The 14,643-nt window shown below is 42.3% G+C and overlaps 2 protein-coding genes across 2 annotated transcripts; both read right to left on the bottom strand.

Annotated features, from left to right (window-relative positions):
- Positions 1-5,434: 5,434 nt before the first annotated feature.
- On the bottom strand, positions 5,435-7,015 carry LOC110906526. Its single transcript, XM_022151646.1, has one exon. The coding sequence runs from the start codon at positions 7,013-7,015 to the stop codon at positions 5,435-5,437; it is 1,581 nt and encodes a 526-aa protein (XP_022007338.1).
- An 821-nt stretch (positions 7,016-7,836) lies between these two features.
- On the bottom strand, positions 7,837-13,821 carry LOC110906527. The gene is made up of 3 exons (XM_022151647.1): positions 12,681-13,821; positions 8,373-8,426; positions 7,837-8,104 (listed from the first exon to the last, which is right to left on the bottom strand). The coding sequence occupies exons 1-3, from the start codon at positions 13,819-13,821 to the stop codon at positions 8,088-8,090; spliced, it is 1,212 nt and encodes a 403-aa protein (XP_022007339.1). The 3' UTR covers positions 7,837-8,087.
- Between the last annotated feature and the right edge of the window lie 822 nt (positions 13,822-14,643).

Here is a 14,643-nt window from a genome sequence, read left to right on the forward strand (position 1 = left end):
GAACGCGCCTTCCGTATTTATGGATCTTATGAACTGGGTGTGCAAACCCTACCTAGACAAGTTTGTGATTGTTTTCATTGACGACATCCTGATCTACTCCAAGAGTCAGGAGGAACACGAGCAGCATCTACGACTTATCTTGGAACTTCTTCGGTCAGAACAGTTGTACGCCAAGTTTTCGAAATGTGACTTCTGGCTTCGTGAAGTCCACTTTCTAGGCCATGTAGTAAACAAGGATGGGATCCATGTTGATCCATCCAAGGTTGATTCGATCAGGAACTGGCCTGCACCGCGTACGCCAACGGAAATACGCCAATTTTTGGGTTTGGCGGGATACTACAGACGGTTTATCAAAGACTTTTCAAAGATTGCTCAGCCGCTTACACTACTGACACAGAAGGGTGTCACCTACCGTTGGGGCAACACTCAGGAAACTGCTTTCCAGCGCTTAAAGGATAGACTCTGCAGTGCACCTATTCTCTCATTGCCAGAAGGCACGGACGATTTTGTGGTCTATTGTGATGCATCCATCCAGGGTCTTGGATGTGTGTTAATGCAGCGCGACAAGGTCATTGCTTACGCTTCGCGCCAACTTAAAGTTCACGAACGGAACTATACTACACACGATTTAGAGCTGGGAGCTGTTGTTTTCGCGCTCAAGATATGGCGACACTACCTGTACGGTACCAAGTGCACTATCTACACCGATCATAGGAGTCTCGAGCATATCTTCAAGCAGAAGGAATTAAACATGCGTCAACGACGATGGGTTGAACTACTTAACGATTACGAATGTGCCATCAAGTACCATCCAGGCAAAGCCAACGTTGTGGCTGACGCTCTCAGTCGAAAAGACACTCTACCTAGACGCGTGCGAGCACTACAGCTTACTATTCAGTCTGGTCTTCCTGCACAGATACGAGGTGCTCAGGTAGAAGCATTGAAACCAGAAAACGTCAGGGCTGAAGCCCTACGCGGCTCAAGGCAACGATTAGAAGGGAAGGAAGATGGCGCCTACTATGTAACGGGGCGTATTTGGGTCCCACTGTATGGCAACTTACGCGAGCTTGTAATGGACGAAGCTCACAAGTCTCGCTACTCGGTACATCCAGGGTCGGATAAAATGTACCACGATCTCAGGACTACTTATTGGTGGCCTAGCATGAAGGCCCACATATTGACTTACGTTAACAAGTGCTTGACCTGTGCAAGAGTCAAGGCAGAGTATCAGAAACCATCAGGCTTACTTCAACAACCCAAGATACCACAGTGGAAATGGGAGGAAATTTCCATGGATTTCGTTACTAGCCTGCCTAGATCCCAGCGTGGGAATGATACTATTTGGGTGATCGTGGATCGACTCACCAAGTCTGCTCATTTCTTGGCAATCAAAGAAACAGACAAGTTCTCCACACTAGCAGACATCTATTTGAAGGAAGTAGTCTCGAGGCACGGGGTGCCCACCTCTATCATTTCGGATCGCGATGCACGATTCACGTCAGAGCTATGGCAAGCAATACACAAATCTTTTGGCTCACGGTTAGACATGAGCACAGCTTATCATCCTCAGACGGATGGACAGTCTGAGCGCACGATTCAAACCTTAGAAGACATGCTTCGGGCATGTGTTATTGATTTCGGCAACAGCTGGGAAAAGCATCTCCCTTTAGTGGAGTTCTCGTACAATAACAGTTACCACACCAGCATTCAAGCCGCTCCATTCTAGGCATTGTACGGACGTAAATGCCGGTCACCTCTCTGTTGGGCAGAGGTGGGGGATAGTCAAATCACAGGACCAGAAATGGTAGTTGATGCTACTGAACGGATTGCACAGATACGGCAACGCATGGCGGCGGCTCGTGACCGTTAGAAAAGTTACGCTGATAAGCGCAGGAAACCACTCGAGTTCCAAGTTGGGGATCGAGTGCTACTCAAAGTCTCACCCTGGAAGGGTGTGGTTCGTTTTGGTAAACGGGGCAAACTTAATCCGCGGTACGTCGGACCGTTCGAAATCATAGAAAGAATAGGCAAGGTAGCCTACAGACTGAACCTACCAGCTGAACTCGGGGCAGTTCACAACGTTTTCCACGTGTCGAATCTGAAGAAGTGTCTGTCAGATGAGACCCTCATAATTCCTTTGAAAGAGCTCACTATCGACGAACAGTTGCACTTCGTCGAGGAACCAGTTGAAATCACGGACCGGGATGTTAAGGTCCTCAAGCACAAGAGAATCCCTCTTGTTCGAGTTCGTTGGAACTCCCGTCGTGGCCCAGAGTTCACCTGGGAACACGAAGATCAAATGAAAGAAAAGTATCCCCAGTTATTCGCGAACAGTACAACCACTACTGAGGCTGAAGCTACCACGGAATTTCGGGACGAAATTCCAGATCAACGGGGGGAGGATGTGACACCCCAGGAAAACCATGCAACTTAACTAGCTTCCTCAGTGAGTACGTACCAAATTTCGGGACGAAATTTCTTTTAAGTTGGGGATAATGTGACAACTCGTAATTCGAACCTACTTTATGTAACGTTACGTGCTTATGTGAACCTTGTTGATTAAATGAATGTTATGATTGATTTGTGCTTGTATGTATGTATGGATGCAATCGGCCCAAATACACCACTCACACCCGATCGCACAACCCATTCGGGCTTTACACTTGCACACGGATCAAGGGCAGCCCATGATGGGCCGGCCCACTCCCTTTATACGAATGACACTTAGGGTATAGGGTATACACCTCATAATTCGCAAAACACTTCACACACAAACCCTAGCTCTTTTCTCTCTCCCTCATGAACCCGACGGCAACACTCCTTGGCAATCGAAGATCTTGTTTTCATTCGGATTTGCCTTCCTTGTTTCACCTACAAATCGGTTAGTGTTTTGTTATTGATTTCTTGTTGAATGATGTTGTGATTGATTGTAATGAAAGTTAGTGTTAGTTATTCGACTCATATGTGTAGTATTATTAGATCACGATAAGGATTAATAATCGAATAATGTTAAAGATGATTGTTAACCGAATGCTTGCTAATCGGCTGTAATGTGTTCTTGTGCAGATGATTTGTAGAATTGTTATGACAGTAAATGCATGCTAGCAATCAAGGATATGAATCATGATAATATGTTTAAGTGTTATGAGTATTGTTCATGATTTGGTTATGATTAGGGTTCTTATGAATCAGTTGATAATTGCCCTGTTTGATCGAGGTATGCTAATCGGATGGTTGGAAATTTGTTAATTGATAAAATGTAAATAAGGAAACTATTGAATGATTGTAACCGAATGACATAATATTCGGATGACTAAACTGATCGCACAAGACTTCTTGGTCGCACAAGAGGCCCACTCGCACAAGACTCCGGGTCGCACAAGGAGTCCAGTCGTACAAGGCACCCACAGTCGCACAAGGGTTACTGGATCGCACAAGTGTAGATGTTTGTCTAACTGTTGGGCCTCAAAGCCGAAACCCAGTCGCATAACCCAAAGCGGATCGCACAAGACTTGTGTAGTCTATTTGGGCCGTTACATGTTAGGACTGCCATGCTAATCGTTTGGGCTGGGTGTATATGTTATTGGGCCGGGCTTTGTGAATCGCACAACCTATTGTGGACCGCACAAGTATGCGGATCGCACAATAGGTTGGGCCGTTATTATTTGGGCTTCTTGGTGTATTACTTGACTGTTAAAGTGTTGCCATGATCTTTACGTGCTCGTAACATGTTAACTTGTGTGAAACTTATGTGCTTTTCACGAAACCAAAACCTGACTTGTATGGTAACCCTGTTAGGACGTGGTTGACCACTCTTAGTTCAAGAAACCTTTTTGTGTATCTGCCGAGCAAACCAAGGTGAGTTCACACAACCAAGGCATGGGGTTCCCAGGGTGGGAATGGGATTAGATGATTTACTTGTACTTACCTAGCTAATGGAACTTAATGATATGGTCCTCGGGTGAGGAAGGGTTATTGATAAGATACGACTAGACTAGTGATACTAATAGAACTGATCTTCGCACACACGCCGGGGTTGGCTGCGATAATATGACTAATCTTCGCACACATGCCTGGGATGGCTGCGAACCATACACTAAACTTCGCACACATGCCGGGTGGCTGCGATACAAATATACCTAGTCTAGAATACTTGGGAAAATTCCCCCTAATCCTCGCATACATGCCTAGAGGGCCGCGATGCAAACTAATACGATACATGATCTAATGAACGAACATAAAGCTACTCATACTATTACAATTACTGAACTATCAACTGTGAACTCGCTCAACTAGTTGTTGACTCTCTGCTGCATGCCTTGCAGGACCTTAGGTACATATGGAGCTTGCACAGGGAGGAGCAGGTCGTTGTGGGACATGGATCGTGGATGCCATGTTAAACGTTTAAACATTTGAACTTATGATTTACTTTGGGTTTACATACTTATGCTTCCGCTACTCAAATTATGCTTTGTTAAACACCAGTTATATTGTGATGGGTTGTATTGATTACTTTTATTATTTAAATACTATGTTCAATATGATTGGTGGCTTGATCCTGGTCATGTCACTCCTCCAAGCGGTGGTACTCCGCGGGTGGATTTTTGGGGGTGTGACATTTAACCTTAAAACAACGCTGCGGAATTACGAACCTTAAAATTTATTTCTTTGGTAACGACATTACTTACATGACGGTTCAAGTTACAAATTGTCAAACGTTTCATAAAAAGTAATCGCAACATTCGTACTCAATTTTAAGACTTCAAGGCAATACATAACCTAACTATGTGACCGCACTTTCCGTACAATCCTTGCTCTTGACTTGATCGCTACTCCTCTTGATGATAATCTGTGATTCGTACAACCTGCACCCACCATATACATTCGCAACATTAGCATACATCATATACAAACAAGGTTCATAATCATGTAGTCTCGTTTGTCCGTAGCGAGTTCTGAACGCAGTCTTAGGTACATCCTCTTCCCTTACTCGAACTTGATGGTAGCCCGATCGCAAGTCGATTTTTGAAAACCAACTTGCCCCTTGTAGTTGATCAAAGAGATCATCTATTCTCGGAAGTGGGTATCGGTTCTTTACCGTGAGTTTGTTAAGTTCACGGTAGTCGATGCACATTCTCATCGACCCATCTTTCTTTTTAACAAACAAAACAGGCGCTCCCCACGGGGATACGCTAGGGCGTATGAAACCCTTGTCAAGAAGTTCTTGTAATTGGACCATTAATTCCCGTACTTCCGCGGGTGCCAACCGGTAAGGGGCTTTGGCTACCGGTTTGGCATTTGGTTCTAATTCAATACGAAACTCGACCTCCCGTTCGGGTGGAAGTCCCGGCAATTCGTCCGGGAATACATCCGGGTATTCGTTCACTATCTTAGTATCTTCAATTCCTAAAGCTCCTAATTTAGTATCGACAAATTAGGCTAAAAATACTTTACTTCCATTCCTCACGTACTTAACTGCTTCTAAGATAGTACAAAATTTTGCCCCTACTTCCCTTTCCCCATGAATGGTTACCCGTTTCCCTTTAGGAGACGTCACATGAATAATTTTGTTTTCGCATAAAATTTCCGCGTGATAACGGGATAACCAATCCATACCTACCACTACTTTAAATTCTCCCAAAACCATGGGAATCAAATCAATATCAAAATCTTCATCATCTATAGTAATTCTACACCCTCTACATATTTCATGCAAAAGGTAACTCTTACAATCGGCAATTTCTACCTCGAGTGGTATACACATTCTTTCTATCGTGAATAAAGGGGAACGCACAAGCTCACTAGAAATGAATGATCTACTAGCTCCGGTATCGAATAATATATAAGTGGGTATAGAGTTTATCATATAGATACCTGAGACCACATTCGGGTGAGCTCTTGCTTCTTCCGTGGAGATTTGGAACATTCTTCCCTTAGCTTTCGTGGGTTCTTCTTTCTTCCCTTCCTTCTTCACCCCTTGTTTTAGCTTTGGGCATTCAGCCTTCACATGGCCCGATTCGTTACAATTGTAGCACACCCTTTTGGGATTCGGACAATTATAGTACGGATGCCCTTCTTGTCCGCAATTGTAACACCCCTTCCTTCCCAATAAACATTCACCGGAATGGGGTTTTCCGCATGTCTTACATCGTGGAAACCCGCCTTTGGAAACTTCTTTCTTTCCTTGATCATGTATTTTGGGTTTCTTAGAAGAGCCTTGTGTTGATCCCTTCTCAACTTGCCTTTTCTCCCCACGTTCATCTTGCCTCCTTATCTCGATCTCCCTATCCCTTGCCAAATCAATAATCTCGTCCAAAGTTCCACATTTAGAAGGAGTTATGAACTCCCGGATTTCAGCCTTAAGCATGCCATGATAACGGATAATCTTCTTCCTCTCCGTTCCGACTATTTCTTCACAAAACTTCAGTTGATCAAGGAAAGTGTTCGTGATCTCATTGACTGATTCATCCTTTTGTCGGAATCGGAGAAAGTCTTCCTGGATTCGATCCACAGCTGATTGTGGACAATGGTACTTGACAAAAGGTTGTTTGAATTCTTGCCAAGTCAAAGTTTGAACTCTATTTTCTCCGATCTCCTTACTATACGAATCCCACCAATCTTTAGCCCTTCGTGTAAGTTGCCCTGTGGCAAACATGACTTGATCTTCCTTGTCGCAATGACTTCGAATGAACACCCCCTCCATATTAACTATCCATCTTTGGCATTCGATGGGATCAATTTCCCCATTATAAGTGGCAGGCTTACATGCCATGAAATCCTTGTAGGTGCACCGTCTTGCCTCCTTCTTGCTTTGAATCCCTGTTATCATTTCCTTCAATTCATCCACTTTGCTCGTAACCATATTTTCCACTGTACTTAGTACCTGACCCTCCACTTCTTGTGCTAACTTTGAAACGTTTGCATCAAATGCCTTCGTTACTTCATCCGAAATCATCTTGTTTAACTCGTTTCGGGTTATACGTTCGGTAGTATCCGTGTTTCCTCCACTTGCCATCTACAAATAAACATTCGTGTCAAACATTATTACATTCGTTCTCCTTATCATTCTATGCATTATTCATTCTTAATAATTCATTCTCTTAAGTTATAGACCCATTCGACCTCTCTTTACAACATTCTCATTACATTACTTACTTCATTCGTTTGTACACACAACTTCTTATTCTTTCACACATTCACCCTTGGATATGTTAGCAGGTTAAATTTCATAGTTTTGTTGTCACCTTGAAGTGTTTCAAACATTTAAGAAGGCTAGAACTGAACTAAGGAGTTTTTGTATAACAAACAAGCAATTCAGAAAAATCAAACAAGGGAGGGCCGTCGCCGACGGCACATGTGTGCGTCGCCGACGGTCCCTAGTTTGTTGCGTCGCTGCCATTTGACCGTAGGCAGGAAGTTAAGCCGTCGGGTGAAAGGGTACCGTCGCCGACGGTATAGGGGTCCGTCGCCGACGGCCTCTCTGATGTGCAGGCGCTGCTTAACCAAAATTTTCATTCCCAGCCCCTTTTTCCAACCCGAAATGGTCTTGGGCAGCCCCGAAACCTTCCATAGCGCACCTTAACGTCCCCAACCATGTTATACTAGCAACTAAACCATAACCCATTCCCATTTCTATCTACAAACATAAAATCCTTAAATTACTTACTTGCGTGGCGCTTTGGAACGAACACACTTTCACAAGAGCTTTCGGTTTGAGTTCGAGCACCATAGCCTACTCGAATCTCTCAAACCTAGGCTCTGATACCAACTTGTAAGGTCTAAAACTTTACGAAAGAAAGAACAAGCTTCGCTTAACAAAATACCAAACGGGTCAAATAATTAACAAGTAAAAATTCTATTTTTAACCATGACATAACTAACGAGGAGTTACAAAATAGCTACAAGCCAACATTTCGTAAACGACTACATAGTCTTCAACTACAAATTCGACAACTTACAACGACCAAGTTACGTTACTTACAAAAAGACCCATTTTAGTCAAAAAGCACATTTAACAAAAGTTTTAACCCAAACTAATATCTTCGCGGAAGCGTGCATCACAAGTGTGTTCAACCCAAGTAGCGCCGTCAACAAGTTGCTTTACCTACATTCAACCAAACCGTTAGACGTCTTTATTACAAAAATTCATACAACTTCAATTACATATGTGAACCTCAAGTAAACCTTTCTAATCTTCATTCATACATGAATTTGTCCTTAACTTGGTACATTACCCTTCTAACTTATTCGACCCATATCTATATTATGTAATCGACTTACAATGACTTTCTTACAAGTGAACAACTTCAACCATTGATCAATAAAGTGCTATAATAATACATGCCATTAGTATTGTGTAAGCAAAAACTTACCTTTGCCGTCCTTCGCTTGCGACCCGGATTGATTTGAGCTTTCTTCTTTTATTCCTACATTCCAAATTCACATACTTTAATCTCATGTCATAATTGAAATTTGTTCTTAAGATATGCATTAACATTCAAGGTTGTCCAAGTCCTAATCAATGTAATATTGCTTAATATGAGATTTATCTCTTTCAAGCATTTTAACAAACACTTGGCGTGCGTTCTACCTATCAAGCATAGAGTACAAGTATTATGAGCATAACCTAACCATTTCATATCAACTTCATCAAGAACATCAAATTCCAATAATTTTCTATGTAACTTTCATTTGTAAATTGTTTCTAACTAACAACCCATTGATATGAACACTACCATTTTTAGTCATCATACCAATTAACATAGAACTTTTATAATTCTTCCCATCATTACATTTCCAAGTGGGTTTTCATAGTTACTAACATTTTAGTAAAATTCAGCATCAATCATGTTCCAAATGGTGTTCCTACTCCTTATTCATGCTAATTTCTCAAATGTTCAAGGATTCATAAAAACCCATCACATTCAAGATCATCAAATACCAAAATTCTACTTACCTTGTGTTTAATAATGCGTAGATGATCCAATATTAAGACATGCACGAACTTAGGATCACATTTAGGGCTTCAATTTGGTGAATTTGTGATGATAAGGGGTTTCCCCCTTTTCTCCTTCCTGGTTCGCGACACACACACATCTACCAGTGTGTGTTGTGTTTTGTTCTTGTTTTAACCATTCATGTTTTAACTTTTATCATTCTTGCCCCCTAGAACTTCACCCTTTTGTCATTTAAGGCTAACTCTTCTCTTTTAATTAAGTCTTACTTATATATATGTGTATTAGTTAAAATCAAGAATTTTTTACTTATCTTTCTATTGTTAATTAATTCTACACACATATTATTATTAACATAATTTATAAATTTTGGGGCGTTACAAGTCTACCCCCCTTAAAATAGGTTTCCTCCCCGAAACCTAATTACGTACCAAACAAAGACGGGTAGAACCTTCTCATCTCATCCTCCGATTCCCAAGTGAGATCCGACCCCTTTCGGTGTTGCCATTGAACCAATACTTGCTTAACTTCTTTGTTGCGAAGAGTCTTTATCTTGGAATCCCTTATGGCTACCGGTCTTTCTATGTAATTCATCTTCTTGTCTATTTCGATGTCTTCAAGAGGTACATGAGCCGTTTCATCCGTTAAACATTTCCGCAATTGTGACACATGAAAGGTATTGTGAATTCCTTCTAGTGAAGAAGGTAATTCTAACCGGTAGGCCACCTTTCCAACTCGCGCTAAAATCTCGAACGGTCCGATATACCGAGGACCCAACTTTCCTCGTTTACGAAACCGAATTATGCCTTTCCACGGGGACACCTTAAGGAACACTCGGTCTCCCACTTGAAACTCAATAGGGCGTCTTCTTTTATCCGCATATGACTTTTGTCGGTCTTGCGCCGCTTTCAGTCGAGCCCGCACAACGTCGATCTTTTCATTGGTTATTGCTACTACATCATTCGGTGCTAGTTCCCTTTGCCCTACTTCTCCCCAACAGACAGGGGTCCTACACTTTCTCCCATACAACATTTCATACGGGGCCATTTTTATGCTACTTTGGTAGCTGTTATTATACGAGAATTCCACTAACGGCAAGTGTTCATCCCAGTTTCCCCCGAAGTCCATCACACACGCTCTCAACATATCTATAAGAGTTTGAATTGTTCGCTCGGATTGACCATCCGTTTGTGGGTGGTATGCAGTACTCACATGCAATTGGGTACCCATTCCATCATGAAATTTCCGCCAGTAGCGGGAGGTGAATCGCGTATCCCGGTCTGAAACAATAGACACCGGTACACCATGGCGGGAGACGATCTCATTTACATAAACTTCCGCTAACCTCTCCGAGGAGTAAGTCTCTCGAATGGGTAGGAAATGGGCGCTTTTGGTAAGGCGGTCGACAATGACCCATATTGTGTCATGCCCTTTCTTTGTTTTTGGAAGTTTGGTTACAAGATCCATAGTCACATTCTCCCATTTCCACACCGGAATTTCTAAAGGTTGTAGTTTCCCGTAAGGTTTTTGATGTTCCGCCTTCACTTGGGAACACGTCAAACATTTAGATACATATTTAACGATGTCACGCTTCATTCCCGGCCACCAATATCTTTCCTTCAAGTCTCTATACATTTTAGTGGCCCCCGGATGAACTGAGTAACGGGATTTATGTGCTTCTTCTAATAATAAGGCCTTTGCTTCACAGTGTCGCGGTACCCAAACTCGCCCATACCTCGTTCGTAACCCACTTGCGTTTACTTCTAATTTATTTTCAAACCCTTTCGTCCTTTCACCTTTCGGATCTCCAACATTTAAGGACTTATCTTGTGCCTCTCGTATCGTTCCAAGAAGATTTGGGGTAACTATCATTCTCATTGATTTTACCTGAATAGGCGGTGGGTATTCTTTCCGGCTTAGTGCGTCCGCCACAACATTAGCTTTACCTGGATGGTAAAGAATGTCACAGTCATAATCTTTAATCAATTCCAACCATCTTCGTTGCCTCATATTAAGATCCTTCTGCTCAAAGAAATACTTAAGGCTTTTGTGGTTAGAATAAATTGTACACTTTGCTCCATAGAGGTAATGCCTCTAGATTTTTAAGGCAAAAAACCGCTGCCAGTTCCAAATCATGGGTAGGATAGTTAATTTCATGTTGTTTTAGTTTTCTTGAAGCGTAGGCAATGACCTTGCCTCGTTGCATCAAGACACATCCTAACCCCTGATGAGATGCATCTGCATATATCACTAAATCTTCAGTCCCCTCTGGCAGGGTTAAGATAGGGGAACTTGACAATTTCTCCTTTAACATTCGAAAAGCCTTCTCTTGTTCATCATTCCATTCGAACCTTTCTTCTTTCTTTGTCAGTCTAGTTAAAGGAAGGGCTATTTTGGAGAAGTCTTGAATGAACCTCCGATAATAGCCGGCTAGACCTAAGAAACTTCTTATTTCACTAACATTCTTCGGGGGTACCCATTTCATCACGGCCTCCACCTTAGAAGGATCCACCGAAATCCCCTTTTCGTTAATTACGTGACCTAAAAACTGTACTTCCCTAAGCCAAAACGCACATTTAGAAAACTTAGCATATAATCTTTCCCTTCGAAGCGTCTCAAGTACCTGATGTAAACGACTTGCATGTTCAGGCTCGCTACGAGAGTATACTAAAATGTCATCAATAAACACTATGACGAACTGATCTAACATGTTTCAGCATACCCTATTCATTAGATCCATAAAAGCGGCTGGAGCGTTAGTTAACCCAAATGACATTACCAGGAATTCGTAATGTCCGTAGCGAGTTCTGAACGCAGTCTTAGGTACATCCTCTTCCCTTACTCGAACTTGATGGTAGCCCGATCGCAAGTCGATTTTTGAAAACCAACTTGCCCCTTGTAGTTGATCAAAGAGATCATCTATTCTCGGAAGTGGGTATCGGTTCTTTACCGTGAGTTTGTTAAGTTCACGGTAGTCGATGCACATTCTCATCGACCCATCTTTCTTTTTAACAAACAAAACAGGCGCTCCCCACGGGGATACGCTAGGGCGTATGAAACCCTTGTCAAGAAGTTCTTGTAATTGGACCATTAATTCCCGTACTTCCGCGGGTGCCAACCGGTAAGGGGCTTTGGCTACCGGTTTGGCATTTGGTTCTAATTCAATACGAAACTCGACCTCCCGTTCGGGTGGAAGTCCCGGCAATTCGTCCGGGAATACATCCGGGTATTCGTTCACTATCTTAGTATCTTCAATTCCTAAAGCTCCTAATTTAGTATCGACAACATAGGCTAAAAATGCTTTACTTCCATTCCTCACGTACTTAACTGCTTCTAAGATAGTACAAAATTTTGCCCCTACTTCCCTTTCCCCATGAATGGTTACCCGTTTCCCTTTAGGAGACGTCACATGAATAATTTTGTTTTCGCATAAAATTTCCGCGTGATAACGGGATAACCAATCCATACCTACCACTACTTTAAATTCTCCCAAAACCATGGGAATCAAATCAATATCAAAATCTTCATCATCTATAGTAATTCTACACCCTCTACATATTTCATGCAAAAGGTAACTCTTACAATCGGCAATTTCTACCTCGAGTGGTGTACACATTCTTTCTATCGTGAATAAAGGGGAACGCACAAGCTCACTAGAAATGAATGATCTACTAGCTCCGGTATCGAATAATATATAAGTGGGTATAGAGTTTATCATATAGATACCTGAGACCACATTCGGGTGAGCTCTTGCTTCTTCCGTGGAGATTTGGAACATTCTTCCCTTAGCTTTCGTGGGTTCTTCTTTCTTCCCTTCCTTCTTCACCCCTTGTTTTAGCTTTGGGCATTCAGCCTTCACATGGCCCGATTCGTTACAATTGTAGCACACCCTTTTGGGATTCGGACAATTATAGTACGGATGCCCTTCTTGTCCGCAATTGTAACACCCCTTCCTTCCCAATAAATATTCACCGGAATGGGGTTTTCCGCATGTCTTACATCGTGGAAACCCGCCTTTGGAAACTTCTTTCTTTCCTTGATCATGTATTTTGGGTTTCTTAGAAGAGCCTTGTGTTGATCCCTTCTCAACTTGCCTTTTCTCCCCACGTTCATCTTGCCTCCTTATCTCGATCTCCCTATCACTTGCCAGATCAATAATCTCGTCCAAAGTTCCACATTTAGAAGGAGTTATGAACTCCCGGATTTCAGCCTTAAGCATGCCATGATAACAGATAATCTTCTTCCTCTCCGTTCCGACTATTTCTTCACAAAACTTCAGTTGATCAAGGAAAGTGTTCGTGATCTCATTGACTGATTCATCCTTTTGTCGGAGTCGGAGAAAGTCTTCCTGGATTCGATCCACAGCTGATTGTGGACAATGGTACTTGACAAAAGGTTGTTTGAATTCTTGCCAAGTCAAAGTTTGAACTCTATTTTCTCCGATCTCCTTACTATACGAATCCCACCAATCTTTAGCCCTTCGTGTAAGTTGCCCTGTGGCAAACATGACTTGATCTTCCTTGTCGCAATGACTTCGAATGAACACCCCCTCCATATTAACTATCCATCTTTGGCATTCGATGGGATCAATTTCCCCATTATAAGTGGCAGGCTTACATGCCATGAAATCCTTGTAGGTGCACCGTCTTGCCTCCTTCTTGCTTTGAATCCCTGTTATCATTTCCTTCAATTCATCCACTTTGCTCGTAACCATATTTTCCACTGTACTTAGTACCTGACCCTCCACTTCTTGTGCTAACTTTGAAACGTTTGCATCAAATGCCTTCGTTACTTCATCCGAAATCATCTTGTTTAACTCGTTTCGGGTTATACGTTCGGTAGTATCCGTGTTTCCCCCACTTGCCATCTACAAATAAACATTCGTGTCAAACATTATTACATTCGTTCTCCTTATCATTCTATGTATTATTCATTCTTAATAATTCATTCTCTTAAGTTATAGACCCATTCGACCTCTCTTTACAACATTCTCATTACATTACTTACTTCATTCGTCTGTACACACAACTTCTTATTCTTTCACACATTCACCCTTGGATATGTTAGTCAGGTTAAATTTCATAGTTTTGTTGTCACCTTGAAGTGTTTCAAACATTTAAGAAGGCTAGAACTGAACTAAGGAGTTTTTGTATAACAAACAAGCAATTCAGAAAAATCAAACAAGGGAGGGCCGTTGCCGACGGCACATGTGTGCGTCGCCGACGGTCCCTAGTTTGTTGCGTCGCTGCCATTTGACCGTAGGCAGGAAGTTAAGCCGTCGGGTGAAAGGGTACCGTCGCCGATGGTATAGGGGTCCGTCGCCGACGGCCTCTCTGATGTGCAGGCGCTGCTTAACCAAAATTTTCATTCCCAGCCCCTTTTTCCAACCCGAAATGGTCTTGGGCAGCCCCGAAACCTTCCATAGCGCACCTTAACGTCCCCAACCATGTTATACTAGCAACTAAACCATAACCCATTCCCATTTCTATCTACAAACATAAAATCCTTAAATTACTTACTTGCGTGGCGCTTTGGAACGAACACACTTTCACAAGAGCTTTCGGTTTGAGTTCGAGCACCATAGCCTACTCGAATCTCTCAAACCTAGGCTCTGATACCAACTTGTAAGGTCTAAAACTTTACGAAAGAAAGAACAAGCTTCACTTAACAAAATACCAAACGGGTCAAA

Source organism: Helianthus annuus, chromosome 14, assembly GCF_002127325.2.
Source record: "Helianthus annuus cultivar XRQ/B chromosome 14, HanXRQr2.0-SUNRISE, whole genome shotgun sequence".
In the NCBI taxonomy this organism is placed as follows: Eukaryota; Viridiplantae; Streptophyta; class Magnoliopsida; order Asterales; family Asteraceae; genus Helianthus; species Helianthus annuus.